This window comes from Trachurus japonicus, chromosome 24 (genome assembly GCF_045865225.1).
Source record: "Trachurus japonicus isolate A0001 chromosome 24, Traja_1.0".
In the NCBI taxonomy this organism is placed as follows: Eukaryota; Metazoa; Chordata; class Actinopteri; order Carangiformes; family Carangidae; genus Trachurus; species Trachurus japonicus.
The window spans coordinates 7837172-7863007 of record NC_140930.1 but is presented as its reverse complement, the minus strand read 5'-3'; the positions used below and the strand labels follow the sequence as shown (position 1 = coordinate 7863007).

The 25836-nt window shown below is 41.9% G+C and overlaps 1 protein-coding gene across 1 annotated transcript in view; it reads left to right on the top strand.

Annotated features, from left to right (window-relative positions):
* The window catches only part of man1a1 (mannosidase, alpha, class 1A, member 1), a 161680-nt gene that overhangs the window by 130812 nt on the left and 5032 nt on the right, over window positions 1-25836 (top strand). Inside the window, exons 6-11 of the mRNA XM_085770344.1 lie at window positions 11887-12010; window positions 12329-12422; window positions 18006-18121; window positions 21066-21285; window positions 21984-22156; window positions 22604-22719. Of these exons, the coding sequence (XP_085626470.1) occupies window positions 11887-12010; window positions 12329-12422; window positions 18006-18121; window positions 21066-21285; window positions 21984-22156; window positions 22604-22719 (843 nt within the window). The remainder of the gene's footprint in view (window positions 1-11886; window positions 12011-12328; window positions 12423-18005; window positions 18122-21065; window positions 21286-21983; window positions 22157-22603; window positions 22720-25836) is intronic.

The window sequence follows — 25836 nt, the reverse complement described above, 5'->3', positions numbered from 1 at the left end:
TCTTGTTTAATGTTCAGAAGCCACTTGAAACGACTTTGGCGCGGGAGGTCCGATAAATCAGGGGCAGAGTGAGTCTGAGAGGATCAGAGGATGTCGGCCAGGGACTCACAGATCCGTCCGCCTTGTTTTCCTCCTATGGCTCTCCCTCTCTCTCTCTGTATATAAACTCATTGATTGTCACTAACTGAGCAGAAAATGCTGATCCAAAGATCCGATTATCCCCATTGATCTGCCACAGACTCCAGAGCTCGTCTCATTATGCTGCAGCCAGACGGGTTTTAAAAAGAAAAAAAACACTTGTCTCTGATTTTCAAGCTTCGATTATTAGGCTAAAAAGAATAACACGGCAGCTGCAGTGTTGCCTATAGTGATATACTATATATTGCACAAAGAGTCAGAACTCATAATGAAAGGATAAGGATTAGACCAAGTTGTTAATCAGTTTTAAATGTTGCTTCAGTGTCACTAAATAGAAAAATAAGCATTAAAGGAGATTAAACAAGTGGAATTAGCAAATTAAATGCTTGCATCGATTTGTTTTTACGAGGGGGAAAAGAAAAACTCATAACTGCTTCCCGCTGCTTCTCTGTAATGTCACTTTTAACTTTAGTAGCTGAATTATTATGAATAATGACAGTGTGAGCCAGACAACCACAGGGTTGGTTCCAGCCCAGTTGTGGTTTACATGGCAACATATTTATACCTACTATGCCATTGACTTGACATGAATGTAAATTTAAAAAAAACATTGTTTGACTCATTTACTTGCTCCAAATGAATGCAGGGAGTAATGGGAACATCACACAGTTGTAAATCAAGAGCCGCAGTGTAAATCCCACATACAGCAGCAGAAATATTTATGTCCCCATAAGTAGCAGCTTTCAAACAAACAACCAACCAAAACCAAACCACTTCCCCCTTACGTCCCTCTGTCTCACACATTCACACACAAACACACACACTCGTTACCCAGTTGTTATCTGCTTCAGCCAGTATGTCCCATAGCTCTTCTATTAACATTCAGGCTGATAAAGCTCTTGCAAATCACTCCCACTGCACTGCATACTGACTGGCCTTAATGGGATGAGGCATTGTGTGCATTTGTGTGTGTATACGTAGCCTATGTGTGTGTGTTGTGTTGAGGTGTCTGGATCTGTGTTCCACCCTGAAATTAGCTGTTCATTCTTCTCTACATGCATCATGGATGATGGTTGTGTCCGACACACACACACACACACACTCACACTCACACTGACACACATTCACGAGCACACATCTAATTCTTTCGGTGTAATTGGCAATAAATGGTTCAAAGCACACGCAAACAATAAATTAGCAAGCAGCGTGCTAACAGAAAGACGTTGGCTTGAAATGGAAAACGGCGAGTAAATAATTTTGAAATCAGATGTGTGAGGAGCTCCACTTGGAGAAATAATGAGCTGCATGTATGTTGTGTTATTATAAAGACAGGGGGGGCTCTTCACAGGATGCACAGACTGCTAAAAGCTACATCATCATCCTTAATGACATTGCACAGGCCGAGCTAACTCCTCTGCTCTCTGCTCTCTTTTCTTATCTCACTGTAGAGAAAAAAAATGTCAGCTTTGGGCAGATTTTTTCTTCTTTAGCCACAGACTCGGAGGCTAAAGCAATCAATCCTGAGCTTCTGGGGGTCCTGGAGTTTGATTAATAGACCTTAGATGGAGAATGGCTCCGTTAGCGCACAGCCCCGGCGAGGCTGACGCACCGGGTGACCCTGCAAAGTGCCACTCTGTCATGCAGCCTTTTTCTTCGAGGTGTGATGGGAACATGAACTTGTTAATTCAGAGGAAATTCTCTGCATAATAGAAAGTGATGACAGTATAATAACGTCCAGAGCGGCTTCAGAGTGAGACAGCAGAATAAGGAAAGGGGCTGTAATGTCAAACAGGACGACATTTACTTTAACCTCTACAGCAGAGAGCGGGGTGTCATCGGCATAGCGACAGACTCAGGTTATTGCATAAGGTGAAACTGATATTTAAAGGGATAGTTCACCCTAGAATGATATTTCGCTCATTATCTACTCACCCTCATGTTGACTAAGGGCTGGAAGAAGTCTCAGAGTCCTCCGTCCCTTCTCTGAGTTACAGGGGGTCTTAGCGTAGCAGTGCATTTCAAGGCAACGGTTGTAAAGGGACACCAGAGCTCTTCGTAAAAAAACACACACAAAAAAACATCCAAATACCTCCATGATGCTCGTATGTAATGTCCGTCTTGTGCTGAAGCCCCAAATTGCGTAATTGTCCCGAAAAAAATTAAATAAGTCCACATTCCAAGCATGTTTGTAGCATTAGCTCTGTGTCTGTTGTCCGGTCTTCCGCTGCCAGCGCGCATGCGCAACCAGACTGAGACTCGAGTCGGTCTCAGTGCGAACCTTGCGCATGCGCGCTGGCAGCGGAAGACCGGACAACAGACACAGAGCTAATGCTACAAACATGCTTGGAATATAGACTTATTTAATTTTTTTCGGGACAATTACGCAATTTGGGGCTTCAGCACAAGACGGACATTACATACGAGCAGCATGGAGGTATTTGGATGTTTTTTTGTGTGTGTTTTTTTACGAAGAGCTCTGGTGTCCCTTTACAACCGTTGCCTTGAAATGCACTGCTACGCTAAGACCCCCTGTAACTCAGAGAAGGGACGGAGGACTCTGAAACTTCTTCCAGCCCTTAGTCAACATGAGGGTGAGTAGATAATGAGTGAAATATCATTCTAGGGTGAACTATCCCTTTAACGACAGAGTGCATCATGTTAGTTTATTTAAACTAACAAATATGTGCAAGGAGATGGAGGCAAGTCTTAAAAAAGCTTAAAAATGCAGTTGTATATCCAGAAGAGACGATTGAATGTTTTATTTGAGATCTTGTAGATTGCAACAAAAACAAATTCACTTGAAATATAACTGAATTATTAAGGGCAAATATCCAGAGAAAATGAATCGATTTTTTGAGTTGTTTTCAGAAAAATAAGATAATTTGATGCCTCGTCTTATCGGATGAGTTTTGTGCAGCTGGTTGGAAATATTGGTCTCTAAAAAAAAAGCTTTTAATGGGCCACTTTGGAGGGTAATTCAGTGTTTTTCCTGATGTTTTTCAGACCAAATGACCAATCAGTTAATTAGTAAATTAGAGTAAATAACTGGCTGATTAAGGGATAAAGAAAACAAATCATTAGCTGGAGCTCTAGTGTGACCTGGCATCCAGGATTTAGTCGTATAAACAAGACATCGGCTCAACAAGTGTGAGCTGAGACAAATCAGACAATCTGCTGTTATTGTGGTTTATCATCTGAGACAATATGATATAATAAATATAATAAACAGTGAATCCTGCCGCCATGCGTCATGTTGGTGTTTTAATTATATAAGTGGTTCAATTCATCTGGTTGGTTGGTTCATATTAGGTCGTCTCAGGTCAGTGGGAGTGAATATAGAACAAGCTTTAATTAGCTGTTTATGATGAGTTATGCAGCTCAGTGGGTGCTGGATGTTTGAGCTGATGCAGTATCAGTGTTTTAGAGTTGGAAAAAGTAAAAGCCTGAACACAACACAGGAGCTGTCCTGAGTTATTTTTGTCAGGCTTTGTCTTCATCTTGAGGTCGATGGTAGATCAGTTTAAAGGTGTGTAGTGGAGGCAGCGGTGACGACTCAACTCATAAATTTGACGACTTCGGACTCGACTCGACAGAATCAAGGAAAAAAAAAAGAGAGAGGGATTTGCAGCTGAACTTCAACTCCGGCATCAGTGACTCTTGACTCTCTCTCAGACTCAGGCCCCATTTGATTTGAAAATAGCTCGATAACCTGAAGATGAGAAGGTTTTCTATAGATTGATTTACCTGTGGCTGCTCCAGTATCAGCGTGGACGGCCACATATTGATTTTTTTTTGTTTTATCATCTATGGTCGCGCTGCTTCTGTCCTCTGCTCTACACACACACACACACACACACGGCAAACAGCAGATCAGAGAGGCCGCGTTGTCTCCAATAAGAACTTGATCAAACCAGCTGTTCAACAAGCATCAAGGACAATAATATCTTATACTGTGCACTAGTTAAGCCAACGGCAACTTAGCGAAGATGCTAAAGCGAGAAGAGAACCTGTCGTCCTGTTGTCTGCCTGTTTCTCTTACTTCGCCACGAATCTTTAAAAAAAAAAAAAAAAAGCTGTAAACTGACAGAGCGGAGACGGAGCAGCAGCCTCTCGTCTCCACCAGTCGTACCTGCAGGCAGAGGAGGAAGAAGATGAAGGAGAAGAAGGAGTGATACTGACTCATGTCTGTGTTTTCATGTCAGGAAAACTTTTCACTCTGCCGACGCTTTAGGTTTTTTTTGTTTCCGGAGACACGTTGTTGAGTTTACAGAGACGTTTCTGTTCAGTTCTGATCAGTGGTGCCGACAGCCTGTTGGGATCGTTATTGATTCTTCTGTTGTGTGTTGTTATGATCATTAGTAGTTAGTTAACGCAGCATCAATGATAGATGTTAAAAGAGGGAATCTGTAGCGTGTTTCTCTGGGATACTCAGTGTAATACATTGTAGTGTGTTGGTGCCTGTTATTTAGCATCATCTCCCTCAGCTGTCAGCATTTAATCTTATTTCAAATATGAATCAATTTTAATCCCGTTTTGAATGTATTCGTTTTTAATGATTGTTTAAGAAATGTGATTCTTTAGTCGTGAAAAAAAGAAGCAGAAATGAGCTGAGCTGATCTGAGCTCAGTCGATCTGGGTGTAAATATGAGCTAATCACAGTTTAGCTCCCTTTACCATGAGTGGTTTAACCAATGTTATTTCACCATTATTAGAAATGTGAAGAATTTCAGCATTTTAAAGAGCAACTCAAATCATTTGTGAAGATATTAATAGTTATTGACCATGGGAAAAGAATATCACTCAGTTGAAATTGAGGAAAGTCTTGTGATAAAGCACCTTATTTCTCCCTCTCTCTCTCACTCTGCAGACTGAGCTATTAAACTCTATAATCCTCTCCCTCAACATCTGCAGGTGAGGCATTTAGGCGCTATCTGTAAATTGTAGCTTCAGCAAAAGATCTGGGTCACTCTCTATCTCGCTGCGTACCCATTGGTCAAACACTGCACCTCCCACCTCCATCCACAACTCTGGACCAGTGGGAAACACTGCTCTGCCCTAAAAGTAATGAGATTATTCCAGTTATTGTCATTATTTGTTGATATTTCATTGCAATTCAAAGTGAAGCACTGAGGACAGGAGTGTATAAATTCTTCTGAGTGACTTTTAACTCGTAAAACAAAGAGTTGGTTGCACCTTTAATGGCTCTAGAGGACTAACTGGAACAACATGACCACTGCAGACACACACTCACTCAGGGTATTGGTAGTAACACAATCTCAGTGGCCTGAGGCACTTTTCAACAACAAAGAGAAGTCTGGCGTTGAGGCTATCCAAAGATTTCTTTCTTTCTTTTTCTTTCTTTCTTTCTTCCACGCGTAGAAAAGCACACAGTCATTCCCCGTACAGCAGTAACCTACGGCGGTGGAAGGCTGCCGTGATTTAAGGCCTCTAATTAAGTTACTAACTGTGAATCTGTCGCAATTCACATTTTCTCTGTGCCCGCAGGAGAAGTGCGATAGATTTTCAAACAGAGAGAGCGGAAGAGATATTGAAAGGAGAAAGAAATTCGGAGGGAAAGCGAGGTCACGGCTCGGATGGATGGATGGATGGAGGGAAGGACAGCGAAAGGGTTGGGAAAAAAATGAAAAAAGATAGAACGAAAGAAAGAAAGAAAGAAAGAAAGAAAGAAAGAAAGAAAGAAAGAAAGAAATTCTTCACCCAACCACAGAGCCCAAATGAATTTGAGGAGTGCTTTCTAGCATAATGCTGAAGGAGCATGAGAGGGCACATCCTGGTGTGACATGCTCATTTATGGAGATGTAATGCCCCTTTTTTTTCTTTTGCCAAGATCCTGCTTTGGTACCGCAGAATTAGAATCGGCGTAGTTGGCTCTGCAGAATGGACTGGAGGGCATAAAAACCAGTAACCTCCTATTCATCATTTCACAGCTGGCCTCAGATCAGCCAAAGGTGCGAGAGGTTGAATAATAAACAGGTGTAGGACACTCACTCACCTGAAAGGACGAGCAGGAAAACGTCCGTCCAATGTAAACAACCGACCGCAGCATGGATCCCTAAACACCCCGTTTGTTTTTCTGGGGTGGAGGCTTTGTTGCACAGAAGCCCCCGAGACTTCAGGGGTTTTGTTTCAGGGCAGCACCGCGAGGAGCACAAGATATATGAAGAAGAAGAAGAAGTTGAAATGCTGAGTCATGCAGTAATGACAGGAAATGTTCACTTCCCAGAGAATACATTAGCCTGGATGCCCCCTGCTCTTCCTTCTCCTCCCTCCCTCTCTCTAACCATGCTGCATGTTTAGTAGAGTTTGATCTCACTTGAACTTTCAGTTTGTCTCAGCTTGATTATTGGACAGTTGTAGAGACTGAAAGTTCAGACCTGAAATTGTTCTCTCTCATAGTTTGGATTTTTTGTTTTATGATACCTGAAACCTGGCAAAGACGTAAGGAAACCGTTCCTGTCAATGAAACCACCTCGCCCTAAATTATCTTGTTTGTCTCTGCCAAGACAAACAAGGAGGAGCCAGGAGTTGGCTGTACTTTAGATACAGTATAGTATAATCAATGCTTTTTGCTTTTTGCTTTTTGCTTTCTTGTTTTTTTCTTTCTTAGACTTAAAGGGGAACTATCCGTCTAAGTCCGGTCACTTCACCTCTGTTTTGCTAACCCTCCTACCGGCAATGTGCATTTGTTTTTAACAAAACTGATGAGAAATCAATCAATAGAGCAGTAGATAACGTTATTTCTCATATACGGTGTTACCATATGTATATTTGTGTAGTCTTATCTGTTATAAACAAAGGATTACGGGTTTGTGCTCGGGTTGTGTGGCGGTGCTGCAAAGTCGAGAGCTGGGACACCGGGTCGGAGGCTCTGATCTTACAAGGTTGGTTTTCAGCCAAGAGACGCTAGGTGGAAGGCAGAGAGCCTCCATTCTCCCTGGAACTAGTTACAAGTCATTGATTTAACCATTACAATTACTTTAAAGCTGTTTAATTAAGGTGGAAATGTAGCTTAATTAAGGTAAAAATGTAGCATAGTTCCTCTTTAAAGCTTATAGAAATGTCTCTTTTTGAGGGTTGTCAAGTTGAGCTTGACAACTTTACTGCATTCAGTCATCCTCCTGTCTTCACAATGAAAGTTATGAAACAGGATGTGATGCGAGCTCTGAGCAAATTAATAAAAAAAAAAAACATCCATGTGCACAGGCTCCTGTTAGCCAAACAAACTGCATCATATCACTGGTATCAGAGGTGGGTGACGCCGGCTAATCTCTTGATCTATAATCAACGTTCAGTTATCAGCGCTGATACATCGCAGTATAAGCCCCGACCGTAATCTCTTAACTGTAACATTTAATTAAAATGTCCTGTCCAGTTTTTGCAAGGAGAATGACTGAGTGTGCTGCATCACATTAGCACTGTTTGGTATAAAGAGTCGCTCATCAGCAGAGCACTTATTTCAAAGGACAGCGTTGATGACGGAGAGTCAGAAGCACCACTGTGCCTCCTGCCAGGCAGCCCGATTCAAACAAACTCAGACTTTTATATCCAGTCACTTCTTAATATGAATCTTCATGCCCCCTCGCTGTTTTGGAAATGAAGCCAACTGAGATCACAAGAAAACAGATAACAGTAGAAATCCAGCAGCAACTGCAGCGTTGTACAGTAGATATGAGTAGATAATTCCTGCAGACTGGGATGAAAGCCAGTAGAGGCGTGTGTGTGTGTGTGTGTGTGTATGTGTTGGGATACATTCAAACATCCGTCACTTATTATTATTTTATTTCTTTTTTTTTTTTTTACAGTGCTGCAGCACGGTCCATAATGCAGGAGGAGGTCATAAACTAAACCATGTCTTTTATAGCTCAGAGCTTTGTAATAAGTCTCATTACATCCCATGTGAGAGCAGGCGATGTGGAGCATGCTGGTTGTTACTGTAACGGTGCCGTGGAAACGGGGCCAGGGGGACGTCTGACTGCAGCACAGACTCAAACACAACACTGGCTGTGACTCGTGCTCGGATTTACCGCCAGTTTCCAGTCCGATCCCAGTACGGGAAGCGACTGGAACAACATTGAGTTTCCATCGAACAGACTCATGTAGCAGACAGACACCTCGGCTCTCTCCTCCATTAACGCTTCATTCACTGGGAGGTGTTAATGCTCCGTCCGCTCTGACACCACTGATTGTTGTTTTGTTCATTTGTGTGTGTTTGTTTTCCTCGCCAGCTTCTCCCAGGTGTCAGACTAACACAGTTGCGTGACAGTCGTGGTTCATATCACTTTTAACGAAGCCAATCTACTTTAATTATAAGATAAATTGAAGTGTAATTTGTGATAATTTGCATTGTGTTGTCTTCATGCACAAAGTCAGTGGACGCATCGTTCTTTGCCCATAATTCTCCCAATAACGGTGCTGTAAACCAGTAAGTAAAGTGGATGTATTGCTTTCTTAGATGTGTAGCCTGTGCATTGTGTGGTTGGACAGTTTCTGAGTGGTTTACAAAGAGCAATGTTCACAGTTCTGTTATCACCCGTCTAGACGTCTCTGATGATCAGGGACAGGACTGTTTACTGTCTCAGCGTCTCTGAGGTTTTTATTTGTGTCTGCCTTTTACTCAGTTTAATTTATGACCCTTTATTCATGCTTTTGCATTGAAATGTAAGTTGAGGTGTCATTTTTATTCATCTCTTTGTTGTTTTATTGTAAATATTGGATTTGAAGCCCAGGATGACGGGTCCAATATTTGATATTTAACTCCCCTCACTTTGCTGAATAGAATTTGAATTTCAAATTAAAAGTCACAGCTTTGCTACAAATAATGAATATGCACTTTGCAGTCAGCGAGCCGATTCAGTGGTGTCAGTTCAGGTATACAAGAGCAGCAAAGGATCCCAATATTTTGCATGGTGATATTGTATCAATATATATGGATACCAAGTATGGCTCTTAACAGAATAAGATGTTTGTCTTATCAGAGAAAACAGATGTCAGAGCTTTCATTTGGAAATGAAAAAAGTGAATAAACTGCAATATATGGCAGCATATTGCAATATGATATATAAGTGTTATGGCATGGAGAAATCGGGATCTATCATGTCTCAGGCCTCTGGTGCTAATGTTAGCCTCGGATAGCTACTGGTGGCACCAGACCAAGTATGGATATTTTTAAATATTGCATAATGTTGCAGTAAAGATAATCTCTTTGTCTTATTCTGTCAACATAGTCTAAAGGGATATTTCAACATTTTGGCAAATTGCCCCATTGCCATAATCCCTATAGTCATAGCAGTAGCTACGCTACAGAGGCTCATGGGATTTCTTGGTTTCCCTCATCAAACTCATCAAATACACAATCCAACAACTCCAAAACGCTCTGGTGGACAAGTTGTGACCTGCACATTCACCACGCTATGAGATAATAACAGAACAGAGAGTTGTTTTTGAAAAACTGCCCCCGACGGGAGAGCGCATCAGCAGTTTTGTATGAATTTACCATTAATTGTGTATTTGATGAGTTTGATGAGGAAAACCAAGAAATCCCATTAGCCTCCATAGCATAGCTCTGAGCAGCTCGCGGCTCTGCTCCGCCGTTCTAAAAATAGCTTGCACCGACAATGAAAGGTAACAAACCTACTCCTAAAACTATAGGGATTATGGCAATGGGCCAATTTGCCAAAATGTTGAACTATCCCTTTAATAACTCAAGTAGTTGTCGCATTCAAACGAGCAGACAGCCCTTGGTTTTTTAAACCACTTTATTTATCATCAGGCTCCAGTGCAACATCTCAAACATCTCAAACACCTCAGACAGTCTCCAACTCTTCCTGAAACTTCCAGACATGCCAGTCAGATTAATAATATCCCCCTTGTCCGTCTGTCCGTCTGTCTGTCTGCAGTGTTACACTTTCTACCTGCTCTCTGTTGATTTTGTGTGTGTGTTTGTTTGACCCTGCACCTTCCTCCTGCTGCCCGTTTGTTTTTGTTCTCCTTAACAGGGATTTACTGTTTCTCAGCGCGGGCAGAGCAGGGCTTCGGTGAGGGAACTGAGGTGGACGGGGCCGAGTTGAAAGGTGTCTGTTTGGCCGACCCCCCCACACGCCTCCTCTCCTCCTCCTCCTGCCAGGAGAGAGCCGATTTATCATTCATCACAGGGTTTATAAAGGGATTGGAATAGATGGATGGACAGATCAGGGCCTGGCTCACCTTTAGGGAGGTGCAGATGAAGAAAGCGCTGGAGCAAATTTATATTTGGGATTTTGGGAAGTTGATAATACATCATGACATTTAAACATTTGTTCGGGTCCAGTTTTCTGTTTAATGTGCGTCGGGCCGCGGCGAAACAAACACACACGGCTCTGAGTTTAATCAGCGGTTCTGCAGCGGTGGGATGTTTCCTCAGCGGCTCGGCTCTCTGACCTGCGATCAGGCCACCGCCGCCGCCGCCGTGGTCCTGCCTGTGTTTGGTTGACTTGATTAAATCCACGGTGTAATGGGAAACAAATTATGGCTTGTGCAGCATGATGAGTTGAATTGAGCGGAGGGGGGAGGGAGGGGGGTAATTAGTATGTTCATCCACCTCTTTGAAGAAATGTGTGTTTATATGTGTGTGTGTGTGTGTGTGTGTGTGTGTGTGTTAGTGTGTGGCACTTCACACTCCTTCTCCTCCCCCTTTTCTCATTTGTTGGATGTCTCCCCTGCTTCTGCTTCCTCTGTGTGTGTGTGTGTGTGTGTGTGTGTGTGTGTGTGTGTGTGTGTGTGTGTGTGTGTGTGTAGTGTGCGACCACGTGCCCTGTGTGGTTATTGTAGTGCAGACGTCCCGCTGTGTGTCTCACAGTGTAGTGAATTGTTAATATGTATTCATGAGTAGTTACTCGAGGCGTCGCCCACCAGAGTCATCAGTCCTCGGCCTGGAAGTAATCTGTCAGCTGCTCTAATGATCCACACACACACACACACACACACACACACACACACACACACCCTGGTGCTAAGTCTTCTGTCCTTGTCAAGCAGCACGCTGTGGTTTCACATATGGCCGGGGAGTCGATGCCAACAACAGCACTGTCACTACAAGCAGCGTCAGGAGGAGACAGAGGGTCTGGTCTGGTCCGGTCCGGTTTGGTTTGGTCTGGTCCGTTCTGGTCTGGTCTGGTTTAGCTTGGTTTGGTCTAGTCTGGTCCGGTCCGGTTTGGTCTAGTCTGGTCCGGTCCGGTTTGGTCTGGTCTGGTCCGTTCTGGTCTGGTCCGGTCCGGCCCGGTCTGGTCTGGTCCAGTTTAGCTTGGTTTGGTCTAGTCTGGTCCGGTCCGGTTTGGTCTGGTCTGGTCTGGTTTAGCCGGTTCTGACTCGCTGACAGATACGAGGATGAGATGAGCTGCCAAACTCAGGCGTGTGAGAAAGATTTAAAAACATGTTGATGGATGTGGATCTGACAGATGGAATGTGAAGTTGTTAATAATAATAATAATATTCATGTGAAGTTCAGTTTCATTTTTTTTCAGTTTAGTTTGTTGACAGGGGGGTTTGTGGTTTCCTGATAAACACATGACTCACACTTGGATTCTTGTGTAACCGTCCACTCCCAAGTGAAAAACGTGTTAAGATGCCACAGAGTTCACTGACATGTTTGTACTTTCCACACCTTCTTCTTTTTCTTCTTCTGTTTCATTAGCGTATAATAAACCTGTGTCTCTTCCTCTCCCTCTTCCTCTTCCTCTCCTCTCCGTGCAGTGGGATCGGGAGGAACTGGCCGTGGGCGTCGGGCGGCAGCAGCATCCTGGCCGAGTACGGCACCCTGCACCTGGAGTTCATGCACCTCAGCCAACTCTCTGGAAACCCCGAGTTCGCTCAGAAGGTAAAAAAAAAACCCTGAGTGTGAAGAGGCTGGAGAGTTGTAGCTTTTTCACACTCTCAGGCTGCGTTCACACACGATTTCCACTCACACTGTCACACTTTTGAAGTGTCTGGACGGACACGGAGTGGGGTCGGGGGGGATTTAGAGAGACGAGAGCCTGAAATCAAAAATTAGTCAGCAGTGACTCCGCACTCTGCTTCTTCTTTACCTTATTTTACCCACTTACTCAAACAGTTTTCTGTCTTTGTGTGTGTGTGTGTGTTTTTTTACATTGAGATTGACCTGTTGCATGTGTCTCCTTCTTCTTTCAATTATTAGGTGATGAACATCAGGAAAGTCCTGAACCGCCTGGACAAACCTCAGGGGCTGTACCCCAACTACCTGAACCCCAACAGCGGCCAGTGGGGCCAACGTAAGTTCACTGGCCTCCTCTTTCCTCCTGCATGTGTAGGTTATAAATATTACATATTATCACAGCTCTGTAGTGGAGACACCGTCCTTTAGCTGCAGATGACGTGCTCCAGCTCATCTACATAATTCAGATGTTAATTCAGCAGGGAAACACTGACGTACATCTACACAACACCGACAGAAACCATCAGTCAAATTAACACAAACATGTACATTAAACCCCCAGTGTGTAACTTATTTGGCGTTTTATTAGCAAAAATCAAATATTGCTTTCATAAATACGTATTTCACTGAAGTCGAATCACAGCCGCATACAAATGAAAGCTTTCTCGTCCCTTAGAATGAGTTGTTACAAGTCGTTTCAAATACGTACATAAGTGGGCGACGCACCAAAACGAGGCGGCCATGTTGCATCGCCATTTTTTACGTTGAGTGGCAGCGTGACCGTAGGTAACCACGGCTCGGCCTGTTAAAACTGTCACCACTGTGTAGTGTGAGGAAGGACGGAGGCACTGGTGTTGCATTCAGGTGCAGTCAGGCAGACGGCCGTTGGCAAACCAACCGGATGTCATTTATTTACTCAACGAGAGAAAGACGGTAAAACATGGGTCAGGAAAACAATACGCCATCACCATGACAACATATTGTCACATCTGTATTGTTTTGCCTCATGCTGGCGGACCACTTGTTTATCCTGTTACATGCAGCGTCTGTTGTCTGTCTGACGTCTGCCCGATTTCACGTGAATGCAACATCAAGAATACGTTCAGATATGTAACCGCACCACTAGGTGGGGGCAATTCCTACATATTATACCTTTAAGAAAAAACAGTGAAAGAGTCGGAGCCTCCAGTCGACCTGAGGGTTTCCCTTTGCACCTGTTCCCCCCCAGGGAGCCGACGGTGACTCAGCACTGGCACCGAGGCAGATTTCTCCTCTTAACACAATGCAGCGTCCATATTAATCAGCAGCAAAGTGATTCAGAGTAAACATTTCTTATCACGTCCCTCAGGGCTCACTCATTTTCTGCCTCGTTTATTCTCATATATGCAGAATATTATAGAACATTAATAAAGCCAAAACCTTTTTTTTGTGCTTCATTCACATATTTGAAGGTGGATTTTTTTCTTTCTTTTATTTCTTTTTTACCGAAATGACAGCTTAGGTTTCGTACTTTTCTCCACCGCTGATGAAGTGGACTTGGGAGTTAACAGATGGTAATTTCGTGCCCAAACACAGTGTAATTAAGACAAAAATAACAGGCTGGGAAAGAGCCGGGGGGTTAATAGTAACCTGGACTTTGAGTCTGATATCGGAAACATTAATAAAATTTGCATTTATCACTTGGAGAGTGTCACCGAGGTCAGACCTGTTCGCTCCCAAGACGACATGCAAATTACAGCTTGTCGGGATCACTGCAGTGAACTCTGAGCTGCTCTGTCACACAAAGCTCCTCTACACCTGTAATTTGTCCTGATGGCAACGCAGCAGAGTGCAACGTATCAGTACCACGTCCTTCATCACCGCACCGTCTCCTGCTCACATACACAGCTCTGAAAGGCGTTCATTAGTTTTTTTAAATTGTCTACGAAGCTGCCGCCAATTATTGGACATTAATTACTTATTTAAGAGCTCCTAACTACAACCTGCGGAATCAATGAGTTGATCAGGAACTATGAATGAATAATGAGGAAAGTCCCACACCCCATTGGTTTAGTTGTGAACACAAAAAAAACTGTGGGTCGAACAAAATCAGTCAGTTTGAATTTGAAATATATCTTACAACTTGTATACTAAAACTTTATTGGTTAATTGCACCAAATCAATAAATTAATTGGGAATGAAGTTGCAGCTCTTTTTGTTTCAAACCATTTAGACTTTTAAATATTTCATTAACAAAAATGGTTTAAATGTATTGTTTAAGATTTAGCAGTTATCTAATACTGAAGTTTATGTGGTTTATTGTTAGCTGATAGCCAATAGTTGTTCCTGGGCAGGCAAATAAAGAACAATAACATGACAATACATTATAAAACCACGTGTTAGAGCCACAGATACAATACAACACATTCAAAAACAGTGGATATACAATAGCAATCTTACCTACACTGGATAACAACAATATATTAAATATGAATTACATCTATTCAGCAACAAATAGTCATAACGTGAATAGTCTTCTGACATAATCTAAAACACCAATGAATAGATCAGACCTAATCTATAACAAATTATATCATATTTATATCCTATAATGTCATTCAAGTTTTTGTAATTTTATCACAGCTGTTTCATTTGTCTTCCATCCTTGTGTTGAATAGCAGATTGAAATGTGCCATATAGATTAAAGAGCTCTTATTGTGAAGGTCTAAAATGGATCAAACAGTTTATGGTTAATATATAGAGATATGGGTCCCCTCCTCTTCCTCTGCTCTCTCCTCCTCATCCCTCCTTCCATTTGAACCTTGTTGACTCTTTACGTCGCTCTAACCCTCCATTAATCTGCGTCGCTATCGAGTATTTTCATACTTTTTTTTTTTCAACGCGCCGTCCGTACAGTACATACGTGGCTGTGTGTTCGTGACTCCGGTGTTTCTGACAGGTTGCAGTAACAAGGTGTAATTTTGAATCCATTATCAAACTCTTCAAACTGTGCAGCTGAACAGGTAATGATGATGATGATAGTGAGGCTCCGGGGGAGAGAGGGGAGAGATTGTACTGTAGGTGTTCAGCAAAAGAGAGAATAACATATTGAGTTACAGAAAAGGTGTGTGTGTGTGTGTGTGTGTGTGTGTGTTTGGGGGTGTATGATGTATAATAGAAAAGTGATGTAAGGTGCAGTTTGGCAGAGGGCACAGGCAGTAAAAGTCTCTCTTAATACCAGTTGTCAGGTTGTTGGAGAAAACTGTCATCGGAGTAGATGTAATGAAAATGACACTGACACGTAGCAAAGAGAGTGGGGCTGATATCAGAATCCGTTTCCAGCTCCTTTTCTTCCAGCTGCTGCTCACAGACAGATTTCAGACCAACAGCTGGACCTCAGAGCAAACTCACACTGACGCAGCTCCTGTTTCAAAGCAGTGGTTTCTGCCAGCTACATGGGAACCACGACGGCTACAGTACAGGAGAGAATTTGGCTGCTGCTGTCATGGAAACCACCAGATATCTTATCTTTTATTTATTCACGGTGGCTTTACAGGAAGGAAACAGGTAGATAAACATGTAAATCACATATAAAGAGCACAGTAGATCAATGATATCAGCTGTGCGAATAAGAAAATGTAAATTCAAGGCTACATTCTCAATGGTATTTTCACTGCTGCCATTGAGGCAAATCTATTGGTTCTTGTTAAGCTAACCTACCAGAGTCCAGTTTTCCACAATTTCAGAAGGCACCTGAAGTACTCCTTAAAGGGATAGTTCACCCAAAATTGAAATTTCTCATTATCTACTCACCCTCATGTCGACTAAGGGCTGGGAGAAGTTTCAGAGTCCTCCGTGCCTTCTCTGAGTTACAGGGGGTCTCGGCGTAGCAGTGCATGTCCATATAACGGTTGCAAATGGATACCACTTTTCTTCGTCCAAAAAGACACACCAAAAACCATCCAAATACCTCCATACTGCTCGTCTGTAATGTCCCTCTTGTATTGAAGCCCCGACATGAGAAATTGTTCCGAAAAAAAATTAAATAAGTATATGTTTTTAGCTTGTTTGTAGCTAAAAGCTGTAGCTAAACCACCTGAGCAGGCGCCACCCAGTGCAGTCCCGGTGTGAGCGACGCAGCTTTCTGCAATACTGTCGCGTGTAGCAGGGCTTCACTGCGCAGCATCGCTAACTTTCCTTGCAGTTTGATTGACACAACACGATCCAATTGACGTAAACGTGGCGTTCAAAATGATTGGATGGTGTTTTTACAGGGTTGTTCGTTCGTTTTTTCATTTTTGCGAAAAAGCATTTAATTGGTGTGTAATCGGAGTGTGAAGAGGAGTTCAAGCAATTCAGTAAAAAATGCTCCAACTCTACCTTTAAGTTGACTTCCCACCCCTCCCCCCTCCCCCTCCTGCTTCCAGCTACTGAGCATCTCAGATTTGAAATGAATGAAACTTAATTATTTTTCATGCTTAATTATTCCCGCACCATTTTTTTTTTTTTTATCTTGTAAGAGTATTGTGTTTGTTCAGGCCGGGCACTGTTCTACATAAAACCAGGGCATGATTTACAGAAGGAAAAAAAAGGAATTAAATTAGAAATCCTTTGATCTATTTTTAATTTTATATATATAATGGTTGATATGCTTGTGTCTGCTCTGTGTGTTTGATGCTCGTCCTTTAGCTGCAGGGCCATCAGCGCGTGTGAGATGGTTAAACATGGACCTGCTTCTCTTTTTATTATCTGATGCATTGAAATATTGAATAAAAAAAAGTGCATCCACAGCTCTAACTGTTGGCATTTATCTGACACTCTTAACCAGAGCCCAGTACCTGTGTGTTTTCATCCAAGTGTTTTATGCAAATCGTGACATATTCAATTTGCAATGCTGAATAGAAACAGCAAGTTTCAACAAAAGAAGAGGAAGGAAAAAAGACAAAAAATCCTCGCTCACTAAAAAAAAAAAACACTTTTATGCTCGTCTTAGTCAGAGAGAGAGAGAGAGGGAGCGATTTTTTCTTTTCTTTTTTTTCATTTCATCCAGAGAGAAATTATGCAATAGTGATGGGAATGCATTTGTTGAATAAATTATGACCTTGGGATGTTTGCAGCTTAATGTTGTCTGAAAAATATCTCCAGCCTCGTCCTCCTCAGCAGCAGCAACAGCAGCAGCACTCGCCCCGGCTCCTTCACATACAGTTAATACAAGAACCTGCTCATGTTGGGCTCCTCTTATTTATTTTTTTTCATCTTTTTAGGAGGGGTGTGATGTTATAATCAAACAGCTGTTGCGTTACCACGTGTGAGTCACAGTTCTCCATCTTCTCTCTGCTGCTAATTATGTATCAAAAAACCACATTTGTCGTCGTTTTCCTCGACTTTAAGGAGGTGTTGTGTGTTTGAGGCCGATCACTGACGCTCTATTTTAAGCTTCCTGTCGCTGGTGGACGGTACAGACAGGTTCTTCTTTATCGGCTCTGTGAAACTCCAGCCCATCGTCACCGTCATCGCCACCCACCGCCGCCGTCGGGCCTCCTTTTCTTTTGGCGTCAAGATGATTGCGTGTGACATTTAATCTCTGCACTCCACAAACAAGGCCGGACTCTGTTAATGACACTTGCATATGGATGAGCCATCACTGACAATCAACAGGGCAAATACAAGAGGACAGATCTGCACACATACAAACACACACACACACACACACATGCAAGGATATAGCAATAATATATCACAAGCTGTAGGTATTTTTGTTGCCATGTGAGGATGATCTATGGATGCTCCAACAATGATGGCAGTTGTAATCTGAAGCTGCAGACATGTAGGAGGCGTGTGCATGTGTGTGTGGGTGCACAAGTGTGTGTGTGTGTGTGTGTGTGTGTGTGTGTCTGCGTGTGTGCGTGTGTTGTAATCTTTGTTTATCTGTGTGCTGCAGATCACGTGTCGGTCGGAGGCATGGGCGACAGTTTCTATGAGTACCTGCTGAAGGCCTGGCTGATGTCTGACAAGACTGATGAGGAAGGAAAGAAGATGTACTACGATGCCCTGCAGGTAACACACACAGACACAGACACACACACACACACAGTAGACAGTGGTTGAGGTGACTTTGACTCTTGGCTGTTGGAGTTTATATAAGTCAATTTAATCCATCGACAAAACAAAACATAATAAGAATAAAAGGATAAGAATAAAAATTTCCAACATAAAATCTCAAATCCTGACGGAAAAAAACAGAAAGAAGAGACGTCTCACACGATGTTCGCCTCTTTCACAAAACATTAATTAACAAAAAGCAAATAAATCAGTGAAATTCAAATGAAAATAGCTGCAGGCCGACACACCGCTCCCATCAGATCCCAGGTTACAGTTTGTTTTATACTCACAAAATGATTTACTTGTCATAACAAAACAGAACAAAACTTCATTTATTTCCATTTCCTGCAAAGAAAAGTGTCATTTTTTTATATTCTGTATATACGTATATACTATATATTAATGAAAATAAAGCTTTAGATTCCATATCTCCACTGTGCCAACTCTAGGTTAATCCCCTCTGTGTTTATTATTCATCAATCTATTTCATCTTGGCGGAGAAGAAAGTTTGGAGTTTCATGAAGAGTTAGCAGGACGTTTGGCCAACCCAGCGCCTGCAGCGCTAATGTGAATAGAAAACTTAAAGCATCTATTTATATATTTATATTTATATATACTGTATATTGAATATTTTTCCATGCTTGTGAGTGCAGTGAAAACTTTAAGTGCTGAAATGGTGATCAGCCATATCCAATTTTAAAAGTTTGCCACATACCAGTGGAGCGAGATATTATTTGTTAGATGCTACTGAGTTTAGAAGTTGTATTATTGCTCTGTAGGTTATTTTTCATAAACTTTCACTACATTAGCGACTGTATCGCCTCTAAAACTGTGACATCAGGCTTTTGAACGCTGTTTTAAAAATTTTTATTGTGAGAATGAAAACTTTTAATGCCGGCTATATAAAGGTTTTAATAGCTTCTCGTTTAGCTCGTTTGCGGCCGTTGCTGTGACTGCGCTACCCTGAGCAGAAATCATCATTTTCTCACCTATCTGCAGGTCCTTAAATGCACCATCTGTGAAAGTTGTAAAAACCAACCCCACTCCACTCCCGTCTCGACTGCGACATCACACACACCACTGAGCTCTGTGGGTTGTAATTTCCAATCTGTTGCACCTCTCGGTCCAGCAACCGGCAGTGATGTCACTCTGTTATGTTTTTATGTTTTTTTTTTCCCCAGTTTTTAATATGTGAAAACTTAAACACTTACCTGGGCAAAAAATAAATAAAAAAATAGTGCATCTGTGGGAGCTCCTGCAGCTTTGACCTCCAGTTTGAACTCATGGTCATTGAATGGATGGAGGGTTTTGAACTTAGTGTTTACAGATGGATTTTCCCTTCAGGGTTTTTTATCCCTGTTTGCTTCCTCTCAGTCATAATAAACGACTGCTGGAGACCGGACAACAAACGTGAGGTCATCTTCAGATATGAAGGAGTGGTCTGGTCTCTCTTCTGTATTTATTTATTTATTTATTTCTCCCTGCGGGGGATGCTGCAGGAATCCAACCACACCCGTAACCTTGAATGTTGACATGCGATATAACAAGAGAAATCATTGAAATAACCACCTTATATATGTTTTATGGATCGACTTAGACTATAACATGGTGATTTGTGACCGTTTTAATCCAAAATTTAGGGTATTTACTGGGGGTTTTTTTAATCCTCGGAGCCTGGTGGTGAGTTTGAGCAGATGGGAGGAGGCAGGAGTGACACACACATTTGTATAGGAGCGACATGGGAGCAGCTGAACGTAGTAACACAAACACAAACACAACAGGCCTCCTAAAGAGAAGATATAGACCCTCACACTCCAGCAGACAAAACTGTCAGCCGAGACCGCCGTGACTGCAAATGTGTTTCTGTAACACACCAGGGAGCAAATATAATACATGCAGCCTGAAATACAGAATTAAACTCACAGGGGTACTTTACCCATAATCCCTCTGGATCTTCAAGGATGATGTATTTGTCAGAGAGAGAGAGAGAGAGAGGGAGAGAGGGAGGAGGGGAGAACAGGGTGAACGTGTGAGTGAGTCACAGCGGGGAAATGAAACGATAACACCGTCGTCCTTCCTGGTTCTGTCAAATCTGGGCCGAGTTAAAGGGTCAGCACACTCAAAATAGATAAATATAGTATATGAAAACTGAGGCTGTTGGAGTTTTAGTGTGATGATGATGATGAACGCTTTAATTCCTTTTAAAGCGTGATTCTTTTATCTCTGCCTTTAGTTAGTTAAAACAATCTCTGCTGAGAGTTTCCACTTGGACGAGGCCGTTGTGTTTTTATTTATTATTATTTTGTGTCAAATATAATGAAACTTTTAAGGGTTTTCTGCCCAATATAAGTCACTGTTTTTGGTTCATGTATAAGAAAGTTACACTTACATAAGGCAGCGTATTTATCCATTATTAAACACTTGAAAGTATATCTCTTTATTTGAACAATTTAAAAATATTTTAATCCATTGACAGCCTTAATGAACACCTGTGGTCACTCTCACTTTGAAAACAACATACCCATCCGGTTTCATTACTTCTCATGTAATATAGACCTGTGATGATCATGTTATTATGATCTATATTTTTCTAACAAAGTTTGAGATTTATGTGCGGACGATCTGGTTTATTAAACTGTGTTCATTTATAAGTATTTTTCATAAGAAATGTCTTAAAAACATCATTATTCTGGATTGTGCTTCATAAACCAAGAGCCATTAAGTCTGATTAACATGTTATATAAAATCATTTCTATAAAATGAGAAGCAGGTACTGTACAGTTGTAGTTCCTTCATAGACTGAGCAGGATTATTAAAAATGAAATGAAACGGTTTTCTCATCCCGCCACGCCCCCTCTAAACCCCCCTGTCTCTTGTCTCTCCTCTTTGTTCCTCCCAGGCCATAGAAACCAACCTGATCAGGAAGTCGAGCAGCGGGCTGACCTACATAGCCGAGTGGAAGGGGGGGCTGCTGGAGCACAAGATGGGTCACCTGACCTGTTTCGCAGGTGGCATGATCGCCCTGGGAGCCGACGGGGCGCCCGGCGACAAGACGGGCCACCAGATGGAGCAGGCCGCCGAGATCGCCCGGACCTGTCACGAGTCCTACGCCAGGACGGGTAAACACACACACACATATACACACAAATACACAAACAGCTTGATTTAGCTATTTCATTTTACATTTAGTATTTTCACGACTCAACTGCAGCTTAAAGTTTGGTTTTAATTTTCCAATTTGTTTCTGAGTTATTAAAACTTTTTCATTATTTCTATTAAATGAAGTGTTTATTCAGTGGGAAACAGCCGGAGCCTTGTTTTAATTCTCAGGATCAGTTGCTGTGCAAAAAATTAAAACACCGGGAAGAAAATATGTTTTTTTTTATTGGCCATATTTATACTACACTTTATTTATTATTAAAGGTGTTGTAATTTACTTAAATTTGTGACATCATCTTCCCACTGAAACAGGAGCATCAGGTTTGTGAATGCTGTCCATGCAGTCGTCATTTTTTTTAAAGCAGCAAAGTCCAATTAATGGGATTTGAAGTGGTTGAAAAGTAATTTAAAAGTTTATTATAATCTGCACCGTATGTCGACACTTTCTTATTTTATTTTTTTTCATATCTGTAATCAAATAATTGTATTTTTCTTCTTTTTAATTTCATCTATCCCTCCTCTCACATTGTGAGTCGAGCAGCTGGAAAACACCAGAGGCTTCTATTGTAAAACATGCAGCCGTATGTTTCTCTACATCCAGTGTTTCCTTCATCATCATCATCATCTCCTCCTCCTCTTTTTTTTTCGTCTTGTGTAGCGTTGAAGCTTGGACCAGAGGCGTTTCGTTTCGACGGCGGCGTGGAGGCCATCGCCACCCGCCAGAACGAGAAGTACTTCATCCTCCGCCCCGAGGTGATCGAGACCTACATGTACATGTGGAGGTTCACCCACGACCCCAAATACAGAGAGTGGGGCTGGGAGGCTGTTCAGGTAAAAAAAAAAAAAAAAGTCTTTTTATTCCTTATTTTTTTCCTTATTTAACGTGTCATTTAACTTTCAAAGGACTTGAGCAGATGAGAGGTTTTATTTCCGGCAGAAAAAACTGTGAATTTACTGTAGCTTCTTCAAAATAACACCAAACAGATCAGGGCAGGGAGTTAACAGAGGGTCGATTTATTTGACTTGTTTTGTTTTTTGTTATATTTAGCTAAAATAACCGACCCCTGGAGGTTTAGTGATATTTTTAATCACACACAAAGAGGCTGATTGATGTTGCCACTCAGCAACGCCCTGCTCTGTCTGTCTGCGTCTCTTCCTGTTTTCGCTCTGCATGACACCGCTCTCCTCCTCTTCCTCCTCCTCTTCCTCCTCCTCCTCTTCCTCCTCCTCCTCCTCTTCCTCCTCTTCCTCCTCCTCCTCCTCTTCTTCCTCCTCCAGGCCCTGGAGCAGCACTGTAGATTAGAAGGAGGCTACAGCGGCATCAGAGACGTCTACGCCTCCGCTCCGAACCACGACGACGTACAGCAGAGCTTCTACTTGGCAGAGACGCTCAAGTAAGACACACACACACAAACACACACATACACACTTACTGCACGTTTGTCCTGTTATGATTGTGCTGTCATTGCATTTTATGGATGGAGGGACCGGAGCTCTACATCCCCCAAAATGACTCAGATGTCAAGTCGGACAAGCCCACACACACACACACACAATCACAACCACATGCGCACAAAACACAATGTTGTCATTCATTCAGACAAAAGGTCATTGTTGAGGTCACTGCTCCGCTCAGTCACATATTTGGTGAATCAGAGTTTTTGGTCTCTAATGTAAAACGGACACAAAGTTAGAATAAGAAACGACTCAGAGAGTAAAAACTGAATGAAGAATATAAAAAAGGTTTTAAATAATCCAAACGCTTCGGCCTGTAAAGCTCCATATTTGATCCTACGTGAGTTTTATTTGAAGTGTTGATCAGACTGTAACAAGATCAGTTTTGTGTGTTTGAGGAATCAAAAACAATCTCAGTGTAGTTTTCCATCTCGTCCTTTCTCGACTTCTCTCTGGAGTTTCTAGAAACAAGAGGTCGGTGTCAGCCAATCAGAATAGAGGAGGCTGTCTTCTGATTGGCTGACTGTTTTCTATGTGATCCAATAAAAAACAGAGCAGATTTCAGAATAAAACAATCAGAGAAACCAAATCCTGATAAGTTGTTTGATGGAAGTTTGGGTCCAGGTGGTGAGGGGGCGGGGCTTAGTTGTGACATCACAAAGTGACAGGAAGTCCTGACGGCTGGTTTTAAGGCTCAGTTTTTCTGAATACAGGCTGTGTGCATTTCTCTGTGGACTGAGGCTTTGATACTTTAACAGTATTAATATAGAACCTAGAGCTGCTTTATAATCACACTACACATGGACATCTACCTTTATACTGTATGGAGCTTTAATACAAACATCTACCTTTATACTGTATGGAGCTTTAATACAAACATCTACCTTTATTTTGAAGGAGCTTTAATACAAACATCTACCTTTATATCGTATGGAATATTTAATGACTTGCCCATCTGATATCTGATTGGTACCAAAACCATTCCAGTGTCTCTGTAGCTCTTTCCTGCCATTTCCAAACTAAAAAGAACCATTTTATGTTCATATATCTTCATCTTTGGTTTGAAGCTGTTGACATTTTGAGGCCAAATCAGTACTTTTGAAGAGCAGCAGTTCCCAACCTGTGAGTCAGGATCCTTTAATCCAGTTTCAAGATGCTGTAGCTGGTTTGTGGGACGATAAAATATGAAGACAAAACACATATCCAGTAAACTCCTCAACCACTGGGACTCCCCAAACATCGGTTTATTCCAAGGGGATGTAAACTAAAGCATTGGAGGAATATTTCAACATCAATAGTCGGTCACATGTTCAACATGAGCACAGCAGGGACTAGATCCATATTTGTGGCTCCTCTAAATGATCAGTTGTGTTTTTGTAGCATAGAAATCTATCAATAAATGTTGAGGAAGGACACACACTGTGAAAATGTGCAGTGTAGTTTAGCTCAATGCAGTTCTGATATTATTCACTGTAACAACAGGAGATGTTTCTTTACAGCCAGATATCTGACCCCTGTTTCATCAGGTCAAATCACACACACTGTGGCTTTAAGAACGATTCACACACATTTTTATATTCATACTTATATAGATGTCGACATAAAAATGTCTCTAAACTCAGACCGTGTTCTCAGTTGTCAGCCAGATGTTTCCACAGACTGTAAAGTGGATGTGTTAATGTGCTCAGAGGTCACTTTCTCTCTAACTTTCCTGAACGGTTTCCACCTCGTCACCTCGTTACAGCTCAAATAAAGGAAGTCAGGGTGTGTGAAGAACAGCACATGTCCCAACAGGCAGCTGCAACGTCTCACTTCCTCTTATTAGTCACTAAAGATTTTTACCAAACTGCCCCCTTGTGCACATCTTGGTTTATGTGTGTGCGTGTGTGTAGCCACAAATGGCTCTTTACACATTTCATCAGCCACACGGTGTAGCAATGTGTGGAGGCTGATAGGACTTTCCTCCTTGTGGCCTATTTACATGTGTTTTATATGTGTGTGTGTGTGTGTGTGTGTGTGTTTATGTATGGTTTGATTTTTATGTGTGTCTATCAATGCAAATGAGAAAACAATGAAGGAAATTTGATTGTAATATGCTGCACGGTGAAATTTGATCAATACTTTTCACATGTTGATCATATCTGATCAGCCACTCAGGTCAAATCAAACCTTAAGGGTTCTTCAATAACACTTATTTCACGTTAACTAGTTAATTTCTTTGTTTTAAGTTATTTGATCTTAATGATTAATGATATTGTCATTATCCTATAATCACATCCTAATGAACACAGCAGCAGCTCAGTGTAACAACACATACACAGCTCAGACTTTATTACATGATGAGCTGATGAAGTTTATCTATCTATTGACTCATTCATAACAGCTGGTTGTCGTGGTAACCGCATCTGGTCATCCTGCTGATGTGACCTGCGGGTCGGAGCTGATGTTTAAACGACATATTAATATAAATGCTAATTAAATAAAACCTGATTAACTGTAGTGAAGACTGTGTGTAACAACATGAACCAGGTTTGTAGGTTTGTACTGGTGGATCGTTTTGTGACGAAGGAGTGAAACCTTCCTCCAGATTTATCGTCCTCTCTGTTGTTGTTTTTGTTTTGTTTTTTACTTCCATTCGCATTTTTATTGCCTCTCTTTTTCTCCCTCTCCTGCTTCCTCCATCGTTCACGTCCTCCCCTCGTCATTTTTTCCCTCACCACACCAGACAGCTGTTGACAGGAAGTCAAGGTGAAGCTAACAGAGGCCGGTGGGGGCGAGGTGCCAAACTGTTCAGTTTTTATTTATTTTTATATAGGCTGTAAATTTTACCTGAGTTTCTGATTAACACACACACACACACACAAACACACACAAACACACACAAACACACTTGACGTTAAAGAAAAAAAAAAAGTCTGGATTCATGGTGTTGTAAAGGCGCTCAGGCTCTGTATATAACCTCTATATACAGAGGTTATAGTATAGTTGCTGCTGTAGCCAGCACCTGTTCAAATCCCCCCGGTGGCCCTCTGCTGTGTGTCATCCCCCCTCTAAGT